At 30.3% G+C, this 24933-nt stretch overlaps 3 protein-coding genes across 5 annotated transcripts; all 3 read left to right on the top strand.

Moving 5' to 3' along the window:
* The first annotated feature begins 5734 nt into the window (after window positions 1-5734).
* On the top strand, window positions 5735-8643 carry LOC113864178 (uncharacterized protein At4g15545-like). 2 transcript variants are annotated; one of them, XM_027497811.1, is made up of 9 exons: window positions 5735-6230; window positions 6307-6375; window positions 6473-6529; window positions 7027-7087; window positions 7208-7291; window positions 7464-7688; window positions 8025-8067; window positions 8230-8308; window positions 8390-8643. In XM_027497811.1, exons 1-9 carry the CDS (start codon window positions 5952-5954, stop codon window positions 8480-8482), a joined length of 990 nt encoding a protein of 329 aa, XP_027353612.1. In that variant the 5' UTR covers window positions 5735-5951; the 3' UTR covers window positions 8483-8643. The 2 variants fall into 2 exon arrangements, with proteins under 2 accessions (XP_027353612.1, XP_027353611.1); XM_027497810.1 differs by having other exon boundaries at window positions 5740-6230; window positions 7208-7303; window positions 8390-8628.
* Window positions 8644-10698: 2055 nt separating this feature from the next.
* Window positions 10699-14449, top strand: LOC113864162 (receptor-like cytosolic serine/threonine-protein kinase RBK2). The gene is made up of 9 exons (XM_027497809.1): window positions 10699-10895; window positions 11351-11457; window positions 11578-11970; window positions 12364-12615; window positions 12713-12867; window positions 13015-13094; window positions 13222-13357; window positions 13458-13607; window positions 13901-14449. Exons 1-9 carry the CDS (start codon window positions 10861-10863, stop codon window positions 14102-14104), a joined length of 1512 nt encoding a protein of 503 aa, XP_027353610.1. The 5' UTR covers window positions 10699-10860; the 3' UTR covers window positions 14105-14449.
* An 837-nt stretch (window positions 14450-15286) lies between these two features.
* Window positions 15287-19562, top strand: LOC113864204 (probable prolyl 4-hydroxylase 4). Of its 2 annotated transcripts, none has more exons than XM_027497813.1 (6): window positions 15287-15476; window positions 15554-15716; window positions 16398-16455; window positions 18216-18391; window positions 19000-19069; window positions 19197-19562. In XM_027497813.1, exons 1-6 carry the CDS (start codon window positions 15337-15339, stop codon window positions 19490-19492), a joined length of 903 nt encoding a protein of 300 aa, XP_027353614.1. In that variant the 5' UTR covers window positions 15287-15336; the 3' UTR covers window positions 19493-19562. The 2 variants fall into 2 exon arrangements, with proteins under 2 accessions (XP_027353614.1, XP_027353613.1); XM_027497812.1 differs by having other exon boundaries at window positions 15300-15476; window positions 18994-19069.
* The last annotated feature ends 5371 nt before the right edge of the window (window positions 19563-24933 follow it).

Raw genomic sequence — 24933 nt, 5'->3', positions numbered from 1 at the left:
TAGCTCTATCTTGAAAATATTTTAAGATTGACACTTCTATAAAAAAAAATATAAGAAAGGAAATTCTTTAGTGCGTGTGCGTGTATGAGATTATCTTTAATACCTCTTTTTTTATTAAATGCACAACTTTTTTTTCCTTTATTTGATATTCATAATCTATCTTCAGTATTTCGCATAAATTATCTCTATCTTTTTGAGAAGTATGTACCACTCTCTTTCTCACTTCTAGTGCACCCAATATAAAGTCCTCACATGTCATTCTCCATTCTTATTCCAAGCTAATATTATTGCAGTGAATTAAAAGATAGTCATGATCAAAATCCTTTAAAACTGATACTCTAGCGCCTTGGAACTCACCATAGTTAAAAGGGCATTTTGAGTCATGTGTACCCAAGCAGTCTCAAGTGTTGTAATACTTGCACATCACACAACTTGCATGACATTAAACTTACGGCTAAGTAGCCCTTTTCAATGATTCATGTTAAGGCAATGATGAAATCCCAATAGAGAGAGTAAATGAATACCTATATAACATAAGGGAATCTCTAAGCCTCAGGTAAATTACTCATTTTTCCTTACCTTATATATAAAACTTATTCTAAATCCTTTCTCACTTGAACATTGTAGTATTTCCTTGTCGGAGGCACGAGTCCTATTAGTTAAAGCGTTAGGAGCGATATTAAGCCAATTCTTTCAAAAAACCACTTGAAACCGCAATAAGAAATAGACAATGAAAAAAACACAGTAAAAAAATCATAAAAACCCTATTAATTATATCTATAATAGATGTGAATTGCTCGGTCGAGACATCTAACAAAATTTTACTAGAGAAATATTTCTCTGTAGATTCTACTAAACTCTATAGATGACTTAGAAACTCTTGTCCAAAGCTCTAACCTAACTGCTTGAAACATAGAAATCTTTGATTGTTATGTTAAAATTATTAGAATTGAGTGTGAATTGACTTTACATGAAATGAAATATGAGCAAGTTAAAAATTTATAAAGAGATGTACCCATTGCCTTTAAAATTTTAAAATTACATTACATTGTCCTACCCATTACCCATTACAAGACTCTCTACCTAAATACTCTCAAACCCGACAAAAATGACTACTTGTCCAATAAATATATAGATGAGGTTGCACATTGAAGGGATCTTGTCAAAATGGGACTCTCACCCAAGACCATAATTGCCTTAAAATATTATTTCGAAATGACACTCCCACTTCTCTTCACCGATTCAATGTACATGTAACAAATCCTCAAATTGGGGGGCCGCCCTTAACGTCACGCGACCTTTACGACCACTTAAGATGGTTTCTTTTGCATCACATAAAACGAATGTAATAATAAGAAAATGGAGAGAATTTCCTTGACTTTGGTGAACAACAACTCAACACTTCATAAAAAATCTCATCCGTTTGGGTGCACCTTTGAGGGGGCGAGGTGAAGATGCAACACCATCTTGACTTGGAAGTTGGTGAGAGGGACTTGGAAAACAAATAACTGTACATGTAAATAAAATCATTTGACATGTCCCTCATATCACAGATACACGACCTATTGGTCTTGGAACCTCAATCATATAGTCACCTTTATAGCAATTCTCTCTACACATTTCTAGATGCTCCTTCAACACAACTTCATCCTTGGTCGTATAGAAAGTGAGAGTCCCTATAACTTCCTCTTCCACGCTAGATCTAATAAGGGCGTCTACCTCAACCATGGTATAATGATATCGACCCTATCCTTCTTCACCATCTATCATGCAATGCACGACAAAATAAAAGTTTACATAAGTAAACCATCTGTTGTCACCTGCTGTAATAAGCCCACATGATGCGTGCCCCTATCACGGTATGTACGTGGTACCAAAGAAATCCTCATTGCGGCACACATTTTGTGAGTAGTAGTCATAAACTACCTTTTGAGGTGGTGAGAAAGCATAAATTTTCATAGAATCATAACCAAAAACAATTGTCGTCATTACACGTTGAGCAAACAAAAGGAATCACTCCAATGAACAACCCATATACTAATGAGCAAAACGAAAATTCTCAATGACATGTGGCCCTTTATAAAAGCCTCAAACGTAAAGACATTATTAACTTTTTTCATATGACCAAATTAAACCATTATGAATGACATATGAAGGGTCATAATCATGCATGATTACACATTTAATGCACACAGTTCAAAGGCGGCTAAACCAATAGACACACAACACATGGTGTGGCTTTAACAATCATTAGAAATTTGAAACCTCTCGCCAACTATACATCTCCATAGACATTGAAACGAGCCTGGCAAAAAACAAAGACCATCAACGTTCACCCAACATCACTTCTAACTCAACACCACATCTCAATTTGAAGCTATAAAGTAAAAGCCCAAGTCAAAATAGACTCGAACCTCACTTCAAGCCACAATGCTTCTAAAAAACATGTCTCCATCACTTTGCAATAATGGTAAGCCAAGGGGTAACTATTTTGTAGTGATATTATTGACATTGGATTGAAAAACAACCATAGTTAAAATCCCTCAAAGTGTCTTAGAACCCATTGCAGTCAAAAGAGCATCACATGTATCCAAGAAACCTCGTTGTAAAACATTTCAAATCACACAACTTGCATGCTTAAAACTTGGTATTAATGTCAAATTCATTGCTATGCAGTCACTTCTCAATTATTCATGACAAGACAATGATGAAAACCTCGTACAAAGAGTAAAATAAATGTTTATATAAATGAAGGTAAACTCCATACCTTAAATACGTTAGTCATTTTTCTTTGTTATATAATCTATTTTAAACTCTTTTTCACTTGGTCATTTGAATGTTTTTTTTTTATAAGAATTTCACCAATTCACTTGACTTCCCTAACCACCTAAGCACACCACTACATCAAAACAATGCTTGCTGTTAAACATTTTTTATATTGGAGGTGTGCACCATTGCCCCTTAAATTGTCAAGGACCTCAAAACACAAATTTATGGTGTAAGAATTGCCACAAATGCACGACTTGCTTTCGTGAAAATCACGACACCAACGTCTTGTGACATTTTCGACAAAAGTTCTTGAACAAAATTACACCAGGTGGTACTCATCTTGGCTTGAAAAGTTGAACGTCTTGTCCTCCTCCATGGAATGATAGATTTGTTTTTACTTTTTTTCAAGAAAAAGTTGAGAGCGTGCAAGAGCATGACTAACAACCAAGAACTCGTAGAAGAGGATTTAGAGGTGATGTGATATAATAATAAAGGACAAATATATAGACCTTGTTGAAGGAAAAAAAAAGAATATTAATTTGTTTTGACATTAATTTTTTTAAGATAGAGGCGGAGAAACGAAAAACTTCAAGGATAATTTTGATTTAAAAAAAAATAGCATAAAAATTGCTATTACCAAAAACAAGGGTGTAAGAAGTAATTCTAAACTGACCTATTAGGCCTAAAGAGTATTCTTTTAAAACTCAAACTGGATCTAGTTTGCGAACAAAAGTAAATATGAACCATTTAATTAATTAAACTTTTTAAGAAATTTGAATTTGACATTTTATTGAATATACTGAGCCAAGTTAGGCCTCAAACAGATTGGGCCAAACTTTTAGATATATTTTCCGGTAAAAAAATTTAGAAATAAATAAAATAAGTGTCCTCAAGATTTTATCATATGCATATTAGAGTAATAATAATGTTGATACCATACTTTCATGATTCTTATACACGCGACTACTTTTCACGAAAATTAATATATGCAATTGGAGGGGTGATTCTACGGTTCTTCCGTTTTTTTTTTTTTAGTAAATTTTAAAAGAATTAAGAAATTAGATTGTATATTAAATTGATAGTTAGGATTGAAATAGAAAAATAAAACACCTAATGAATAGCCTGCTTTTATTGTTAGTCATATCAATGTTATTCATCCAGTCTTATTTATTTTGCACCGTTAGAGAAGATGAAAAGTCATTAAAAAAAGACAAACATTGGAGAAGAAGTGTTACTTTGTATTATACTTTAACTTACTATATCATTCTTGTTCTATCTATGTTCATCAACCATTAGTTTGCAATTTAACTAGCTCTTTGTATATCTATTTTCATTCATAATCATTAGAGAAGAGAAGATGAAAATGAAGAATAGAAAAGATATAAAATGAAAAATGGAAAAGACGTAAAGAAAAAAAATAAAAAACTTTCTACATCAATTTTCTCATAAAAAAGACTTAAAAAGTATATGTATGTTAAAAAAAAATGTAACTTTCTACATTGTTCTCTTAAAGAATTATAGAAAGCTTTTTATTTTTTAAATGTTATTTTCTACATTGATTACATGAGAGAATGATGTAGAAAATATGACTTTTTTCTTTATTAAATATACTTTTTACATATGCTATCTTAAAGAATCGATTAACAGATGTAAAACGTAGCAACTTAAGAAATGTTACTTTCTACATCGGTTGTCTCAAAGAATTGATGTAAATTATATTTTTTTAAAAGAACTACTTTCTACGTCGGTTTCATCACAGGACCAATGTAAAAAATAGTAAAAAATTTTGAATAGTATTATTTTTAACGTTGTAAACTTTAAAAGTGTATAACTTTTGATATAAAACTTGAATATATGCAAATTATATGTTTATTTCATATAACTTTTTGAGATTTGTCCAAATTTTTTTAATTATTTTTAGTGTTTTTTTCATAGTTTTTTGGGTAAAGAGTTCTATTATTAATATTGAAGAAAGAAAGGAAAAAGATAAAAAGAAGACAATGAAGAATATAAACATAACAAGAAAGAGAAATTACCAATATATTCCTTCTTAAATGTAACTTGTATTACCAGTTTTTAGTCTTTCATTTTTAACCATCCAATTTTGATCAACGATCCATAATATTTAAAAGCTTTTAAAAAATACATTTTTATCTTCCTTTTTACAAAAGAAGAAAGGACATTAGAATCATCCCAACTGGAATGCTACTCTACTCTAATTAAATATGGCCTTAAACATTGAAATATCAAGTTACCATAATGAAATTTTACTAGTTAAAATATATGGACAAGATGTCAAGATGTAAATAAATTTATCGACCAAAGATATTTTATCAATCTCTAAAGAAAAATTGAGGTACATTGATTAAGTTAATTTATTTTGTGATTTTGAATTTAAATTATAATAAATTTAGTAACATTAAATACTTAAAAATAAAAATTCATCTCAAACAAAATAAATTTTAGTTAAAAATATTTGTGGTTTTAAACAAAAAAGAAAAAATTGAAGTACTTATTTATATATTGTTTAAGAAATTAATAAATAAATTTTTAAAATTATATTAAAATTATGTAAACAAGTAAAATTTTTAATTTTTTAAATATTTTTTATTTCTAGTTCTTTAACTAATAAACTAGTGTACTGGTTAAAATTAAACAAAAAAGCCACTGTTAAGAAATTAAGAAGAGAACGAAGGAGAAAAACTATTGGGATCATGTTCCTTTTAAGTTAAGAAAATGCTATTTTCTTTAATACAAGTTAACATTTGGCCATTTGGGTGGGTAACAAACAAATGAAATAAAGAATGCAGAAAACAGTGACGTAAATATAAGCAAAAGCATTACAAGTTTTGAGGAACAGAAGTAGCAGAGCCAATATCCACTACTGTCATCTTGTCTCTCCTCCAAGTCCTATCCTTTCTTAAACCTTAACGAGCCACAAATTTTGGTAACAAACAAAACAGAGAAATTCATAAAAATATGTTAAAGATAAAACCTCTTCCGAGACACTTACCTGTCCCATCTCACAGTTCAATCCTTCTTCCTTCCTCTCTGAATCATGAACAAGACAACAATTCTATCTCAGCACAGAAATCCAAAATAAAATTAACCAAAAATAAATTCAACAAAATAATAATAATATACCAAAACCAAAAGAAAGACCAAGGGAAGCAAAAAGAAACATGTTGGTGATTGAATCGAGTGGTTCGAACGTGGATCTTCCCGAGGAGTTGGTGCAAGTTCTACCATCTGATCCTTACGAGCAACTCGATGTGGCCCGCAAGATAACCTCCATTGCTCTTTCGACACGTGTTAACGCGCTCCAATCAGAGTCGTCTGCTCTACGCGCCGAGCTCGCCGACAAAAACAGGCTCATCGCGGAGCTCCAGTCTCAGGTGGAGTCCATCGACGCGGCTCTATCCGAAGCCGCCGATAAGCTCGCCCGAGCTGACCAAGACAAGGTTTGAACCGCGCCCTGAACCCGGTTTAGTTTTTTTTTTTTTTTTAATTTAAACTTTTGTTTTGGTTGAGTTACAGGAGAGCTTACTGAAGGAGAAGGCTTCGCTTTCGAACACAGTGAGAAAGCTGAGCAGAGATGTGTCCAAGGTGCTAATTACGTTCTAACAAATTCTGAATTTTGATTTTAATTTGTTCAGCAATTTCTTTGTTGGATTGATGGGTTCTCAATGCAAATTGCATGCAGTTGGAGGTTTTCAGAAGGACGCTTATGCAATCACTTCAAGAGGATGAAGATAATTCTGTATCTTATTATTGTTTTGATCTTCTCTTGGCTTGATTTATTACTTTCGTGTTCTGCTAATGTTCTGAAATATGGGATGAAAGAGTATTAAAATATATAATCCTTGACAAATTTCAGAATAAATTGAACTTTACAAAGCCAGGGATTAAAATAATTAAAGCTTCTAATCTATGCTTATATTTTGCTTCCTAACAGATTGATTATCAAATATTAAAGTTCATGATAACTTGTCTTTCGAAATACTCTGTTCTCTCTAAATACTCTGTCGTGAGTAGTAGCACGAGGGGTGTACAAATTTTAACGTTAAATTTTATTAAAAATTATAAAAATATGAATAAAACTCATTAAATTAAAAGTTAGACTTATATTGTTTATAATTTTAATATTAATAAATTTCAATTAATAATAAAAAATATGTTACTAATATTTTCCTTCATAGCATTGAAATGCTATTTAAATAGACACTATTGCGGTAACATTTGTTGTGCACTGTGCAGCCGAACATTACTGCAAAGTTGCAAAGGGAAGCAAGTATCACTTCCACATCGACGCTTGGAGGTACTTTCAAGTTTCAACTCTTCTGCTATTCACCTTTCCATATCTATGTTTATATCATTTACTGTTTTACACTATTTACTTAATTTATTTTATGCAATAAGGTATCAATCTTTATTGCAGATGAAGAAGCTTCACTGCCCCCTTCTAGATCTTCTTCAATGCGGATCAATATTTCTGATACGGGAAATTATTTTGCTGAGGATCGTGAGTATGATGGTGTGTGTTATCATCTAATGAGGGAATAGTATATATAAATGTATCATTGTGTATAATAAAATACGCAGGATGGTGCCTCTATTATTGAAAAGTTAACAATTGCATGTGTGTGTGTATTCTTGATCACATTGCTTTTCTTTTTTCAATTTGCAAATTGCAGCTGCAAGATTTCGAGCATCACATAATTTGCTCTTAGCATCTCAAAGTAGCACCCCTCGCATTACTCCCCCTGGTTCCCCTCCTAGTTTTTCTGCATCAGGATCACCAACAAGAACATCTAAGCCTGTGTCTCCGAGGCGCCATTCCATTTCCTTTTCAAACTTCAGAGGAATGCATGATGATAGGCATGGCTCAATGTCAAGCTCAGACACAGGGTCACAAACTGGTGAGACCTTCCAAATCCTTGCTTTAATTGTATTTGTTCTAGCAATTCTTTTCATTTTTAAATTAAATTTTTATAATAACACATGCCTTTGGAACACTGATTATAAAATCATTTAAAAGAAAATTTTTATTAAAATTTATGTTAAGAATGCAGTAAAAATGACCAGGGAGTGCCTTGTTATACTTCTTAACATAATTTTACTTTTGATTCCTTAATTAGTGTCTTTAGGGATATGTTTAGTATTTGCCTTAAAAAAATGGTTCAGTTGGTCACTTAATACTGGATTACTTTCCTGAATTTTTCATGCATATGAAGTTTTCTTTTTTATTGTTTCAGGACGAACACGGGTTGATGGAAAAGAGTTCTTTCGCCAAGTCAGGTGAGGGTGCTTGTATTTGAACTTGATTTTGAAAAGCATGAAGTTCTACTGAACTATGCCAACATCAGTAACAGGACTTCAATCTGGTAGCACGAATGTTACATTGTGTTTGAAGCCTAACTTAGTATTCTTTATTGATTGTCCCCTGTTTGTTATTATTAGGAGTCGTTTGTCTTATGAGCAGTTTGGTGCATTTTTAGCAAATGTTAAAGAACTCAATTCTCATAAACAAACCAAAGAGGTAAACTTTCCTATTTCCTTCCCCTCCTGTGTGTCTAAATTTCAGTTAATTGTCACCTTTTGAGTGTTTGTAAAATTGCAGGAGACACTACAGAAAGCTAATGAGATCTTTGGGCCTGAAAACAAGGACCTCTATGCAATATTCGAGGGATTGATTACTCGCAATGTCCATTAACATTGCCTTGCGGAAATTTTTATTACTGAGGTTTTGTTCCATAGTTTGTAACAACTCATATGTACTTTAGTATTACTGCGTGATTAAGTATTCTTTGAATCTTTAAGCCTGTAAATTTGAATTGAGGAATGACTTTTCTTGACAAGATGACACGGTGATCTTTATATATACTATATCTCGATTTAGACAAATATTTAGAAAAATTATTAAAAAATACTATAAAAAATAAATAAAATTTTTGTTATAAAATAAAAAACAACTCATCTCCTCAAAAACTTTAGAAAAATTAAACGAGAGATTTTAAAAAATTTAAAGAGATAAATTATTTTTAATTTATAAAATAATTTTTATTTATTTTTTATATTGATTTTTTATAAAGACTCTTCTAAAAATTTATCCAGACTAAACTCATGTAGTAGATATATACTATATTTTTGCTTAACATGGGTATAATTATTGCTTATTTTTAACACTTATTTTAACTTTTATTAGAATTTTTTATTTGATATTTTATAAGAAGAATAAAAATGTTAACAAAATATTTTTCAATGAAAAATCACATGAGGCTTCAAATCCGATTGAGAAAGTGTGAAACTTGGTATTCATCGTGGATTTTTCATCTGCAAGAAATCGATATGCTTTAAAAGTGAACCACTTTCAAGATTCTTAAAATCTATCACGTGCAAGAACCCATTAAGAGAAACTTCAATAAAGGTATCTTAAAGATTTTTCATAAATAAGCAATGGTTGCAGCGATACAGGAGCGAACGTGCCAACTAAATATAAGCAATCGTTCCTTATTTAGGCTACACTTATTTATATCATTTTTTTGGTCCAAGCAATTGTGATATAAAGATTAACGTTATTGGTGAGCTATAAAGACGTACAACTCATTTTGTAAATTTTTTAAAATTATACTACTAGAGATGAACAAATTTGAAGTTTAATACTTTTATTTTTCTTTAATTAAAGTTAAAATTTTATTTTAATATATAACTCACGTAATAAAATTTAATGAGATCTATAATGATACTTTAATTTTTTAATAAAATAATGATATTTTAATTTTGATGGAAGAACATCACTAAAATATTCATAATACTTATATTTTATCCAGAATAAAAAATAATAATGCATTATACTTAGTTACATGTAAAAATTATAAATTAAACACTTGACTCTCTTCTTTTCTTTTTTGGGTCTGAAAACACTTGACTTTAAGCATCGTTGGAGATGCTTATTTGATTTCCAAAAGAAGGAAGGCCAAGCTGGGATTGTACATTGCAAGGATCTAAACCCTAAAAAAAGACAAATTGAACAAAGACATTTTTTCCTCCTGAAGGTTGGCTCACTTTCTTCATCTGAAAGCAAGGCTTTTGGTTAAGTGTTTCCACAACCCCATAAACCTTCATCTCATTTGTTACAAATGAATTACTATCGACAAAGGATTAGGAATATCCTGTGTTTTTTGAGTAAAAATATACACAAACAGATTCTTTCCACATTTTCCTACATACATATATGTGCAATTTTTAAATATTTGGTAATTATTCTTTGCAACAACTCCATCGTAAGTGTTCTTATACATGTTTCTCAAGTTTTATATTTATTGTCGAAAGCATGAAACAATTATTCTCTTTTACTTGGGAACGGGCACGGTGGAGTTTCATAATTATTCTTTAACTTATTAAATTTTGCATAATATAGTTATACGTTGGATAGCTATAATTTTCATTCCAACCTATTATAATATTAAAATTTGATTTAAATACATGTTATCTAATTACAAATTGTCATATAATATATATATATATATATATATATATATATATATCGTTATTTTTTATAATAATTAATATAAAAATTATATGTAAACAATAAATCAAAATTGAACTCTTAATATTGTCTAAAGCCAGTTGTTACGTGACAAATAAAATGCCATTAGTTGGCTTCATTTCCTCGTGGCAAAGACGTGGGAGGGGATAGAGAGGATGCTCATCCGTACGTCCAAGTTCATAAGCACTTAATTAATTAAATTTGACTATTTTTTTTAACAAATTTTGTACACTAACATCTTTTTCCATTTAATATTTGTTTTATGTGAAGGGAAAAGAAAAATCAAAATTGCATTTAGAAGAAACAATGAATGACCAACTAACTAAAGCCGTTTTTGGGGCATAAAAAATCGGTACGAAGTAATAACAACGTTGTAGTATCATCGTAGGAAAGAGGACGGCACAGAAAAATCATGCCAACCGCTACTTTCATGTCTCTCTTCCTCTTTCTCTTCTCTTCCTCTCTGACTCTATATGCGTGAGCGTCATTCCCGTGGCTACCCTTTTGGTTCTCGGAATTGAAACTTGTCTACCCTTCGCACCATGAACGATGAACAACAATCACAAGCTTCCCAGAGGTAACTTAGTTTCCCTATTTATTTATCCATGCAACGTTTTCATCTTTTGCATGGTCTGTTTATTTGTGTTTCAATTTGTATTTTTAATGTTTCCTTCTTCATCATCATCATCATCGTCGTCGTCATAATAATAATAATAATAATAATAATAATAATAATCTATCAATGCAACATTGTAAATGCACTCATTTTTTTACATTATTACTTCTTGGTTGCAACTTCTGAAAAATGTCATTTTCTTCCAAGTTTTCAACCATGTTGTCTTGATGTTGAATTGATATTTCTTTGGGATACTTTAGTCTTTTGGTTTTAGCCCATGTTTTTTTCACTACATTTTGGGTAGTCGGTGGCTTTTGATCATACATGGGTTAATGGAATTTGTTTTTAGCATGTGTGGTCATGTCCATTGTGTCATATTCCTTGTTGTTTGCTGACAAAGAAGATTATTTTGGCAGCAATGGCGTCCACAAGATAGAAAAGAAACAAATAGCTGAAATGGAGAGAAATTCTTTTAGAGGCAGAAGACCACGACCCGGGTTTTCTGATTCATTTTCAAACATTGGTAACTAAAATTGCCTCTCTCTTATTTTCTGTTTTATAACAGGTTGAGTTGAAACTTACTCTTTCAAGATAATATGGTTTATTGTTTATTATATTAAAACTGAAATGCACACCATAATAGACATGACAGCTCTAGAAATTGAAGAGGGAGGTTCTCATGAGTACTCTCCTAGAGGGCACGAATCTGATACCCCAAGTTCAAGGGCCAGCACTTCTGATTCGGAGAGTCAAGGATCCTTAAGAAGCAATTCACCTAATAACAATAATCAGTGGCGTGGCTTCTTTAAATTATTGAAGAAAGGATCCCAAATGCCCTTCCAAACTTTTCATCCACTTAAAAATGTTCCAAAACTTACTAGAAGAAAGAGCAAAAGAATCAGGGAGGAGCTGATTCCATCTCTGAATTCACCGGCCCTTCAGTCATCTTTTGACAGTGAGTTTGCCTGCTTCAAATCTTCTTGGAAAAATTTCACTCTCTCTGAGATCCAGACTGCAACCAACCACTTTAGCCACGGTATGCAATTCTTTTGTTAGGAAATCCATTAAGCGCGGGTTTGGAATATTGCTTAAGTAAGTGCTTATTTAGTAATTTATTTTTAGATAATATTTTATATCAGAAATTCAATGATGAAATTTATTGGAATAAGATGAAAATTGCTTATTTTGACTTGTTATGCCAGACAAGTTATTGATAGAAGCTAAAAACACTTATGTGAGTTATAAGTTATTTTTTATATATTATTCGTAACTTTTTTTCAAGTAGTCCTTAAATTAAACTATTGGATAAAAAGGGTATTGGAATTATAGCTATGATATTTTAGCACATCAAAGCAGCTTTGAAAGAAAACTTTTTTATAATGGCATCATGCTTTCTAAGCTGATAAGTTATTTTATGTGTTTTTTTAAGATAATTTGATTGGGGAGGGAGGCTATGCTGAGGTTTACTTGGGCAAATGTGAAGATGGAAATTTTGTTGCCATTAAACGGTTGACAAGAGGGACCCAAGAAGAAATGACTGCAGATTTCTTGTCTGAGCTTGGAATTATAGTGCATGTGGACCACCCCAATATTGCTAGATTGATTGGATATGGTGTTGAAGGGGGAATGTTTCTAGTTCTTCAATTGTCTCCACATGGTAGCTTGTCATCCATACTTTATGGTATGCTAACTATCCATTTTATAAGTTTCTGGAATGCTTTACAAATTTTGGAAAAAAAATGAGGTTATAACTGTTTTCTTCCCTTGCATGATTTCAGGACCTAGAGAAAAACTGAATTGGAGCGTTAGATTTAAGATTGCTTTGGGAACTGCTGAAGGCCTTCGCTATCTGCACGAGGGATGTCAAAGAAGAATCATTCACAAAGATATCAAGGCTTCTAATATACTGCTCTCGGAGGATTTTGAGCCTCAGGTGCCTCTTGAGCCTGACAAATCTGACTATGGAATGTGGAATTTTAAGTTATTATGAACTTCTTATGCTCTAATTCTATATCAGATTACAATCTTAATTATTTCATCGAAGTTTGTGGGTACAATTTTAACATCGATCTTACACCAGATATCTGATTTTGGGCTTGCAAAGTGGTTACCTGATCAATGGACTCACCATACTGTGTCAAAAGTGGAAGGCACATTTGGGTTTGTATATTTAACATCTTCACAAGTTTTCTCTGTGTACAGTAATTATATATATTTTTTCACCTATTAATTTATCCTTTTATTTTTTGTTTTCTTTTTGCAATAACCTTGGATGATGCTACAACAGCTACCTTCCTCCTGAATTCTTCATGCATGGTATAGTAGATGAAAAGACAGATGTCTATGCTTATGGTGTGCTATTATTGGAACTCATTACTGGTAGACAAGCTTTGGATAGCTCACAGAAAAGTCTGGTGATGTGGGTATGTCTGCCATTGGACAAACAAATACTAATGTTTATTGATCATCTTGATATGGAAAATGTTCAATTCTAATCTACCCTTTTAAAAATAATTCTTGCAGGCAAAACCTTTGCTGTCTGCAGATAAAATCAAAGATCTTGTGGATCCGGTTTTGGCTGATGCTTATGATGAAGAACAGATGAAGCTTGTAATCTTAACAGCTTCTCAGTGTATAGACCAGTCTTCCATTCAACGACCGAATATGAGCCAGGCATGTCCTTTATATATGAGATATTTGGAAAACTTTTTTTCAGTAGATTGCTAATTGCTAATTGCTAAAGTATGTTAGCTTGTACAAGCATCTTTGCACCATAGGAGTCCTCTCATTTACACCAAACCACTTATCTGAATCATCTCTCTCCAAATAAGTATAACAATGTGTAGGAATAAAAGCTGCAAAGATAAGCCTAGATCTTGTGTTTGGCTTTGACCAAGAAAATACACTGTAGATGATGATTATAACCTGATATACATAGCATGTACTTTTCTCTTGATTGGATGCAGGTGGTACATATACTAAGAGGTGAAGAAGAGAGCTTGAGAAGCATGAAAGAACGGCAAAAGTCAAAACTTCAGAGGACATATTCTGAAGAACTCTTAGATGCAGAAGAGTACAACTCAACAAAGTTTTTGAATGAGAGGGATAAACATTTAGAGACTATTCTAGGCTCCTGCAACTCTCTTACAGAAGAAAGAAATAAAGACTAGATTATGAGTTGTGATTCAGATAATGTGTGTGTACATGGAACTGCAAGAGCAGTGATTCATTTGCAGAATGTGAACTAATTTCACTTGAGGATCCAGAGCTGGCCAGAACATGGGTTGAAGAGGTTAACAAAGACACAAAAGAAGACAGAGGAAGAACCTCATGTGGATGTAGCTTGTTAATTAGTCAATAGTTTTTTCAATTAAAATGATGATGATGAAGTTAGGATGTAATCTGTGAGGCCCACTTATCCCTTCAGGATGGTTGCCTTTGATGGGTATTACATTTTTCAGCAAGTTGTTTAATCTTTCAATTGTAAACATAAGCAGATCTATCCAAGAAAATTTCCTGAATTTGTTCATTTTGTGTTAAGTGATTTTGTTGTATTTAATATGCTGAATCTTCCAGAAACTAATTTCTCACCTGTAGCTTTTCAAACGTTTATATTTTTGTTAGCACTTTCAGTGTGTAACGTGACACAATTTTACATTGTGGAGTTAAATTTTTTTCAAGTTGTATTAAATTTGTCAATCCATTGCTTAGGCCAAACACCCCATAGCAAACAAAACCTCTATTTTGTTCATCTACACATACGAGAATCAATCAAGAATCTAACCATAAATAGTCTTTGCAAAGTCCTTGTAAACAGCCACTTCAAACCTATAACCATAATATGATATATAAATATTCTATCACCATCTATTTATTATCTTCCATCTTTTTTTTTTTTTTTTCTGTCATGTCATATTACCTATCAAATTTATTATTTATCTTTTCTCTATTTTTATTTCTCTCAAGATGTGATTTTTTATGAACATTTTGTTATGTATTTACATTTTATTGGTGCTTTGATTTGAAAATGAGAGTTTAGAAAAAAAAAATCTGATTTTTTAAAATAATCTTAAAGGCGAAAACAATAAAAACTTGGGAGTTGGAATTATGATTTACTCTACTATTTAATATTGGTGTTATAGTAATAAGTAATTAAATAAAATTATTAATAAATACTTTAAGACACAATAAAAATAAAAAAATTGTCAACGTATCTTATCATGATTTTTAATATAATTTTATTATTTTTTTAATCTACATTTAACAAAAAAAATGACAAAGGCCTTAAAAAAGTCAAAGTGTCATTAACAATTTTGTTAAACCTTAAATTAAGAATTAATTTGTGTAAACTTTAGAAGGAAAAGTGTATAGTTACTTGGAATTGGAAAGAAAGGAAAGAAAAATGAATATGAGTAGGGATTGGGGTGTGCTTGTAGCGTTGGCGTTGATCTTGCAATGGCATGGAGCGTGGAGTTCCTACGCTGGTTCAGCAACTGCCATAATCGATCCTTCCAAGGTGAAGCAAATTTCATGGAAGCCAAGGTCCGTGTTTCTATATATGTTTGCTTACGAAACTCAATTCGGATGTGAGTGAATGATAGTGATTTGGATTGGTTCAGAGCTTTCGTTTATCAAGGTTTCCTCACGGATTTGGAATGCGACCACTTGATTTCCATTGCTAAATCGGAGCTCAAGAGATCTGCGGTGGCCGATAATTTGTCTGGAGAGAGCAAGTTGAGTGAAGTCAGAACAAGCTCTGGCATGTTCATTCCCAAAAACAAGGTTACCTTCACCTCTCGCTATATATATATATATATATATATATGCTGTGAAATCTGTGTAGTTATGCTTCTTGGACTAGTTTTTGTTTCAATTATTTTCTTATTTGCTTTTATGTTAAGCAATTTTATAAATTTTGTGTTCTGGGAATTCTATTTGATTTTGAAGGTAGAAATTTGTCTTTTATGGGTTGTGGTGTTACATGTCAGATGACAAAATCTCGAATTTGTGGGTTAAAAGGTATATAGAAGTAAGAGGATTTTTTTGTGGGGTTAAAAGAGGGTCATGGGTTTAAATTATTTAGGTTTTTAAGACAAACAGATCACTCAAACTAAATTTTACTCTTTCTTACACTTCTGAATTGGGTCTGCATTCAAAATTCTAATATTAAATATAGCTCTCGTCTTTTCCTTGTTATGAAAGAGCAAATCTGTAAATAAGTGGTATAGGAGAATAGCTTGGTGAGTCAGGGAGAATGTTTTGATTGGAGTTTGTAAGTTGTCTTAGTTTTGAGAGCTTGTGTAGATACTATGGGGGTCTTTTGATTTTTCTGTTGTTTGAACTTTGATGGCTTTGGCTTCAATTTTTAATTCATAAAGAATAAAAATTAAAAATTAAAAAACTGTGCTAAGTACTTTCTAAGTTTCTATGAACTTTTTTGAACTCTCTGAAGTTATTTTACAGGATGCCATTGTTGCTGGTATTGAGGACAGGATTTCTTCATGGACTTTTCTCCCAAAAGGTTTGGCAAATATAAAATCCTATTGAAAATTTGCATGGTATCATTGTAACTGATGTGGAACTTATATCTTTGTCCTGCTGATACTTTTGTTGGTTTTTCTCCTTCAATGTGTCTGAATTATACAAAAACAACTTATTGTTTGGCCTGAAACACTAACATTACAAGTAAATAAGAGCTCTGCATTATGTGCTTTAAAATGAAGTACTTTAAAGTTTAAACAAAGGCATTGAAAGACATAAGAAGAAATCAGCTCTATACTAATCATGAATGGGTTTACTTGTTGAATAGAACATGGGCAGAATATTTGAGGACTGAACTATGATGCTGATTTTGGGGTTTGGATCTATCATGATTTGCAAAGCTTTTTAAATTTTGGGATTCATTCCCTTCCATCTGCCTGCCTACAACATCCCTACGAAGTTCCTCTTTCCTGTTTTCTTATTCTGCACATTGGGAAAGCCCTATTGTGAATGTGATGCTTGGAATTGTTTATTGCAATTCTCCATTCCTCTAAGCTTCTACTAAAATACCACCATGAACTTCTTCAAACTTAGCCCAATTAAATAAAGGAATCTATTATCATTAAATACTTTAAATAAGGAAATTCTTGTTGGTGATTGCATTTAGTGACTGTTTAGTACATTTTTACTTAAATATCAGTTTAGAAGGTTTTAAACTAGCTCCATTAAATTATTTTCTGTGCTAATTTTCTATTTTTAGCATTGAATTTAGTTTTCGAACAAGCCCTACATTATTTGTCTTGTCTATATAAAATACAATTTTATTAACATCAATTCTTAGAGTTAATGTTAAGGACACAAAAGTAATATATATATATATATATATATATATATATATATATATATATATATATATATATATATTGTTGAGAATATATATATTGTTGAGAATCTCTGTATTTCCATTATTAATATAGTTACCATCCTTTCCTTTTATACAAAAATCTTATTGATTATGTAAATAAGGTAATTAGAGGTCAGTTGTAATTACTCGGTCAATCTCTATAATCAAAGGATTCAGTTTATACAGAATGTAATTATAAGCACTGTTGAATGACAATGAGTAGACTTAGATTTTACCCTAATTAGTTTTTATGCTTCTGTCTCAAGTATATAAGGAAACAAATGACTTTTGTATTTCCAATATAATAAATTCCTTTTTTTCTCATAAAAGCTTTCCACATTTGTATCCTTAACAAACTGTAAAAATAAGTTGTTTTTCAATTGAATACTTAAATGCTTTAATTTTTTTTAAAATTTAGCCTTTCCATACGTCTCAATATTGACTTCAAAAGAAGTTGAGTATATGGAAAGACTGTAAGGCATCACCTCCCCCCCGCACCTCATATTTTTTACCTGGGCATGATACCCACTAAGCATTCAATTGGCTACTGGTTGTATTTAATAGAAATTTAAACATTTGTTATAAAACCAACACTCAATAAATGCATGACAACTCACTGTAAGTGCCATATCCAGCTGGTACCATAGCAACTTCCAAGAGTGAAAGAATAGCTTATTCATTGTAAATTGCTAGTATCTTGTACTAATAATCTCCGTAGAGTCACAAACCAACAAAACTATCTTCATAAATTATAACTATTTTGTATGATCAGTCTAGGGTTTTGAACACATAATGGAAATGCATTTCATGCTTTCCTCCCTTCCCCCTTAAAGAAAAAGAAAAAATACAAGGAGGCAATAATCAATTCTTTACAATATTTGATTATTGAATTTCAGAAAATGGAGAAGACATACAAGTATTAAGATATGAGCATGGGCAGAAATATGACCCTCATTATGATTACTTTGCTGATAAAGTTAATATAGCTCGTGGTGGACATCGAGTTGCCACAGTGCTTATGTATCTTACTGATGTGACCAGAGGCGGTGAAACAGTGTTCCCTAATGCAGAGGTTTGTGTAGTTTTTAATGCACATCCTTCCATAGAAATAAAAACCATTGCTGTTATAATTTGTCCATTTATTTTTCTTGGCATCTCCTTAAATGGCCTTGGAAGTCTAGCTTGGATCCTTCATTAGTTCTACACTTTTCTTGTGTCAACTGAACCTATCTGTATAAATTATTCATTACTTAAGTTAGCCAAAATGTCTTGTTTGAGATTATATATACGTTGGAGTTTCTCTGATCTTTTCCCTAGATGCTCATAACTTTTGTGACGATATTTTAAGCCTAGAGACTGAGCCAAAAATTGTAGGAGTTCAAAAGTTCGTACATCATTGAGACCTCTTTACGGTATACTCAAACAGGTAGTTGCTTATATTTTGACGGTACTCGTAGAAGATGCCTAAAACAATTAATTTGGGAAAGGAGAGGTTGAGGAGATGCAATATTTTCTTCAATATGATATTCTGATTTCCTGTTCCCTCTTTCTATCTCTTTGGTTTTTTCCCCTTATCTAGTTTCTTAGCTGAAGGGTCTCAACATTCTTTATTTTGCTAAGGAAATTGTTTCTACCTTTTATTTCCAGCAGCTAACTTCGGTTACTTTATTCTGGTTACAGGAATCTCCACGTCACAGAGGTTCTCAAACATATGATGATCTCTCTGAGTGTGCCAAAAAAGGAATAGCAGGTGGGCAACTGGACAAATATTTACACTTGTGGTTTTTCTTCTGTATTATTGTCTGTCACATTTGATGTCTGTCATGTTAAATAATAATTTTTCTTTCCTTCCTCATCCGGGCAATTCAATTTGATAGTGAAACCGCAAAGAGGGGATGCACTTCTTTTCTTTAGTCTCCACCCAAATGCTACCCCAGACCCTATTAGTCTACATGCAGGATGCCCTGTAATCGAAGGTGAGAAATGGTCAGCAACAAAATGGATTCATGTGGACTCATTTGATAAGATGGCGGGACCTGGAGGGGACTGCTCAGATCAGCATGAAAGCTGTGAGAAATGGGCTGCGCTTGGTGAATGCACTAAGAATCCTGAATATATGGTTGGAACTCCAGGCCTACCTGGCTACTGTATGAGAAGTTGCAAAGCATGTTAGAAGTTTTACTCAATTCCACGATACTTTTGGCACTGACTTGCAAATTTCTATCTGTTCTCGATTTGTATTACGTTGTTTTTTTTCATGGGTTGTAATGCATTCTGTCTCATCATAGTGGTTACCCTTCGGATAGTGTTCTAGTGCCATGACCACACTTAAAGAGGTACGTTTATGAGTTGTGAAGTTGTAATGGTAGGTAATGCGGGATTCACCATTTTTACCTTGTACGTAAAATGAAAACAAAGGAAGTAAACGTTATTTTCTACACTGTGTGGTTTCCCTCGTTCTTGTTTTGACAATTTGTACGGTTAATTGTTTTGGTGGAATGTTAATATATACTAAAGGGATTCGATTCGAGACTTCCTAAACTTAGTTGGGGTTTGAAATTGAACCAAGAGAAGCAGAATCTTCGCTTATTACTAAGTAGGGATTTTACAGTCTGCATCAAGAGTCATTGTAAATTTACAGTAAACTGTGTTTGTGAACCTTATTTTAAGGAGAAACATTTTTTTTCTTGCAACTGTGGGTTATGGCAGAAAGAAAAACAAAAAAGGAAAAGTGAAAGTACAAGGAATAGTAACATCATAATTTAACCAAGTGATTAAAAGTGATTTTTATTATAAAATATTATTAATATACTCGCACCGTAATTTATAATGTATTTTAGTATGATTTAAAAAATATACATTTATTATAGCAAAAATAAACATATTTACTAAATTTTTAATTACTGCCTTAAAAATATTGGTTAGCAATTTTTTTAATTAATTAGTGATTATTTATAAGTAGAAACTAAGAATAACTATTGAAAATATAAATAGATGAGATTTTTTTTGTTGTTTTAACCGCAAATAAGAGTATTTTGAGGATAGAAGAAAATGTTGCTGTGGGCCAACAACGTCGGATGACCATTTTTAATTTAATCTGTTCTTTTTATTATCAATTTGGCAGATTTAAATCAGTTTAATTTGGTTTTAAACAGTCCTCCTCAACTATACATCTTATAATTAATATTTTTAACTCGGTTAATTCAAGTTTAATGATTATATTTTGTAGGGTTAAAAAAAATAGTCTTTTACTGGCTTCGTAAACCTTTCAAATAACAAGGGGAGCAACCGTAGGCGAAAAATGAATGTAGGAACAAAGTTATCTATAAACATACAAATTAACAAATTGCTTTATTAGTGTAAACATTCCATGGTAACTTGATAGGGGGGGTTGAAGAAGGTTTCGTGATAACTTGTGGCATGTGCATGGAGATTTAAAGCAAATAATATAAAGGCATGCTTTTTAGCTGTTAAACATGAATGGGTTGTTTTTTATTTGTGAGTTCTTGTTGGGAATGTTTAGGTGTTAAGTTATGGATGCCATGACAAAACTGTTGTCCCAATAATGAGAGGGGAATGGAAAAGCAAATGTAGAAAGAATTGATGATAAAGACAGTTGTTGAGTGCATAGCCCTCCAATTCTGAATGAGTCGTTTTGTCATGGCAGAGACGAAGCAAAGGAAAGAAGAGAATCATGTCAAATCAGAGGAATGAGAAAGATGCCCCCATGTTTTGTGGTCCTCATACTCCCAAGCAAATGCTCCAAAAGATTCATCCTCCTCTCCCTGCATAATGCATGGCACTTTGCACCTCATCCCTACAACCCCCACAAATTTTAAATCAACTTCAATATTTAATTCATCATTAATATATATAAATTTACCATTTTTTTTTGTCTTTTTATTAAGTGGTCATAGTTAGCTCTCCACATTCTCTCTCTCTTTCTATAAGACAACTAATATTCAGATAAATATCTTATTAGTTTATATATTCTTAGAAGTTCTAGAAAGTTAATTTTTTAGATTTTGAAAAAGTAAATTATATGTAACTTATTAGAATATACTTATTTAATTTTTATAATAATTTTTTTTATGTAAAAATTTCTCTAAAAGTTTCCTTAAATAAGAAAAGGCCATTTGTTCTTATAAAAAATATTTATTAACTGCCTAATTGTTTTCAAAGTTCCCTCATAGTACCCTTGCCTGCAAGTTAGCATTGGGAGCACAAAAATTTCTTGATAACCACATTATATGGATTTGTATTTGTTAGAATGTGAAACAATCACACTATGAGCTAAAATACAATACTTAATTATGTTTTCGGTTTTCAAATATTTCATATATTTGTTTATTTTATCCTTTATTTTAATATTTTAAATGATTTTTTATATAAACTATTTTCTTGACCAAATGATCCTTTTATAGTTTCCATTTTTTATTTAGTTCTTTAAAATGTTACAGGTTTTCTTTTTATTAATGCCTCTAAATATTATGACTTTTATATTTGGTCATTCTCAATATTACTTATTTCTCATTTGATCAAGTCAGAACCTTTTGATATTTAGAGAAATTAAAATTAAATAAAAGGATTATTTAATAACAAAAAAATTCTATAAAAGGAACAGAAAACTTAATTAACCCAATATATAATTTAGTTCTTAAAACATGTTACTCATATAATTTATTATATGAGCTTTTGTTTTTGTCATTAAATAAAATAGAAGGATTTTTCTCAAAATAAATTTATATGCATAAACCTTATCAAAATTATAGAATTTTTATATCCGTTGAAACTATAATTCATTATACTTTGTTTTTGAAAATTAAACTTAAGATCTGGTAAAGCCATAGAGAATTAATTAATATAAAGAATAACAGGAACATGCATGTGAGTGATGCCAATGTGGTGAGAAACAAACTCAAACTTCTGAGATCTCAAATAAAGTCACGTTTTCCTCTTTCGTATTTTCTACGCTGTCCTTGTTTTCTTTTATTGTATTAATTCCTATTTTTTAATTAACTGTATTTAAAAATTAGCTTTTAGATTTATACTTATGTATAAATACTCATATTTAATTTGCTAGTTCGTGAGACAAAGTTATTACCAAACAACACTAATCATGTCAATATTTTAATTACTCTTCCCTCCCTTGAAAAATGTTTTATTTACGTTTTTCAGATTTTTTTTATTAACAACTAATTTTAAACATCATATTATTAATTTAGTATTTTGGAAGATATGATGAAGTTTTCAATATTTCAATTATCAGCTCTAAATTATTGTTCAATATTTGATTTTATCTTTTAAGGTTCAAAAAGTAATAATAGATATTAAAAAATAATTATTAATCATGTTGAAAATCGCTACAATAGAAAAAGTTTCACTAAAAAAAACTCATTTAAATTAAATTTCAAATACATGTTTATCTTTTCTTTTCTTTTTTTATTTAAGGAGAGTTTATGTTTTAAAACAAGAGTGGACAAGAGTATAATATAACTCTCTCATAAAGAATGCAATTTACCCTTTAATAAAATACAGTACAATACTTGAATTTTTCGGTCTAAATAAATTAATTTATAATAAAATATTTGCAAACAATACATGGAATTACAATTTTTGAATTAACTTATTCATTTTAACAAAACTCAATTAATATAAAGATTAGTTGGTTTGAATTCAAAAAGTCTTATTTATTAACAAGTAAAAATTTCAAGTGTTAGAATAGTTTTGTTGTTATAGTATTTGTCTAATAAAAAATATATTATTAGTATACATATTTTAAAATTATGCTTACATTATTAGTACAAATGATGTTACTTTTACGTATTTAGATAAATACTAACCAATATATTTATGATATCAATTGTGAAAGAATTTTTATTTTAATTTCATAACAAATATCTTAACAATACATATAATTATGAACGATTATTTTAATATGTTTAAAAATACATAATAAAAATAATTAAAAATTATAATGTTTAACATATTAATTTTTATAATTTTTAAAAATCATCATATATAAATTTTTAAAATGTAATCTTAAATAATTATTAATAATAATGAAATTTTATTAAAAATTTTACTATAATTTTATAAATTTAATATAAAAATATAATACTTTTAAACATTTAAATTTAATTTTAAAAATTAAAATTATTAAATTTTATTATATGTACTTAAATTAAACTTACATTAATACAAAGAATGAAATTATATTAAATATTTAGAATAAAAATTTTACTGTTTATAATAATTTTGATATGATTTTTCTCAGCTTTTTTATCATAATCAAATAAAATAAAATTACATAAATGTCCTGTTTAGCATTTAAAAGAAGACGATTTAAATTGATTTCTTTTGAAAATGAAAAATGATTTGAATCGATTTCAGTTTGTTGTGCACTGTGCCATATTTGCTTCTACAAAAGTCAATTTTAATCAAATGTGATTACTTTTTAAATATGAAAGTCGATTTAAATCAATTTGAGTGTAGAGAAGAAGTCAACTTGAATCAACCTCAATACAGAGAAAAAGTTGACTTTAATGTAGAAAGGAAATCGACTTTAGTACAAAAAGAAAGTCAACTTGAATCGACTTTAGTGCAAAATAGACGTTAATTTGGATCGACTTCAGTGTAAGATAAATTGACTTGAATTAACTTTAGTGAAAGAAAAAGTTTAACTTCAATCGACGTATAGGCAATGTAATTCGATGATTGAATGTAGTTAAGTCAAAACATCAGCATTTAACATGAAAAGTGGATTTAATTAACATTATCTAAATGTATAAAGTCTATTAAAATAAATAAACAAATTACTATAATACGAATCAACAATTAAAACTTTTAAAATATAATTAACACTCATTAAATTTAAATTTATTTTAATTCATTAAGTTATAATTTAAATGTTTACTTGCCTAAAACTATAATTGTTTAATTGATTGTAATAAATAGTAAAAATCATAATATAAAATATACTAATAGTCTTATAACCTACACTTAATTAAATATGTAAAAGACGTTTATACAATATATGTAACAGTCATTTTAATTAGATAACTAAATATTTAATGATAGATTAAATTAAAAAATTCAGATAAAATTATATAAATTTTTTAAACTTTTACACGACAGTTTACTTGTAATAAAATCAATAAAATTAAGTTAATTTTTTAAATTATTATTCATCTCTATTGTAGTTGCACTATATTTTTTTTTTCTCTTTCTTTCTTTCTGTTAATTCTTCTCAAAGATATTTCTTCTTTTCAAGGTAATCATGGCGGATAGGTAACACGTCTAAATTGATTGTAACTTCTCCCTCACCAAAGTAGATTCAATTTGACTTCCTCCCTATACTGAAGTCGATTCAAGTCAACTTTTTCTTTTATATTGAAGTTAATTTAAGTCAATTTTATCTGTGTACTAAAATCAATTTAAGTTAATTTATTCTCTACAATGAAATCGATTTAAATTGACTTCCAGTAAAAAAAGCAACCATAGTTGATTAAAATTGATTTTTATAAAATAAATTTACACAACAAACTGAAATCGATTCAAATTATTTTTTATTTAAAAAAATAATTTAAATCATCTTTTTTAAATGCTAAATAT

The sequence above is a fragment of the Abrus precatorius genome, unplaced genomic scaffold, assembly GCF_003935025.1.
Source record: "Abrus precatorius isolate BTA unplaced genomic scaffold, Abrus_2018 Scaffold10, whole genome shotgun sequence".
Classification (NCBI taxonomy): Eukaryota; Viridiplantae; Streptophyta; class Magnoliopsida; order Fabales; family Fabaceae; genus Abrus; species Abrus precatorius.
Note: the sequence above shows the minus strand (reverse complement) of the source record. Positions and strands in the feature narration are given on the sequence as shown.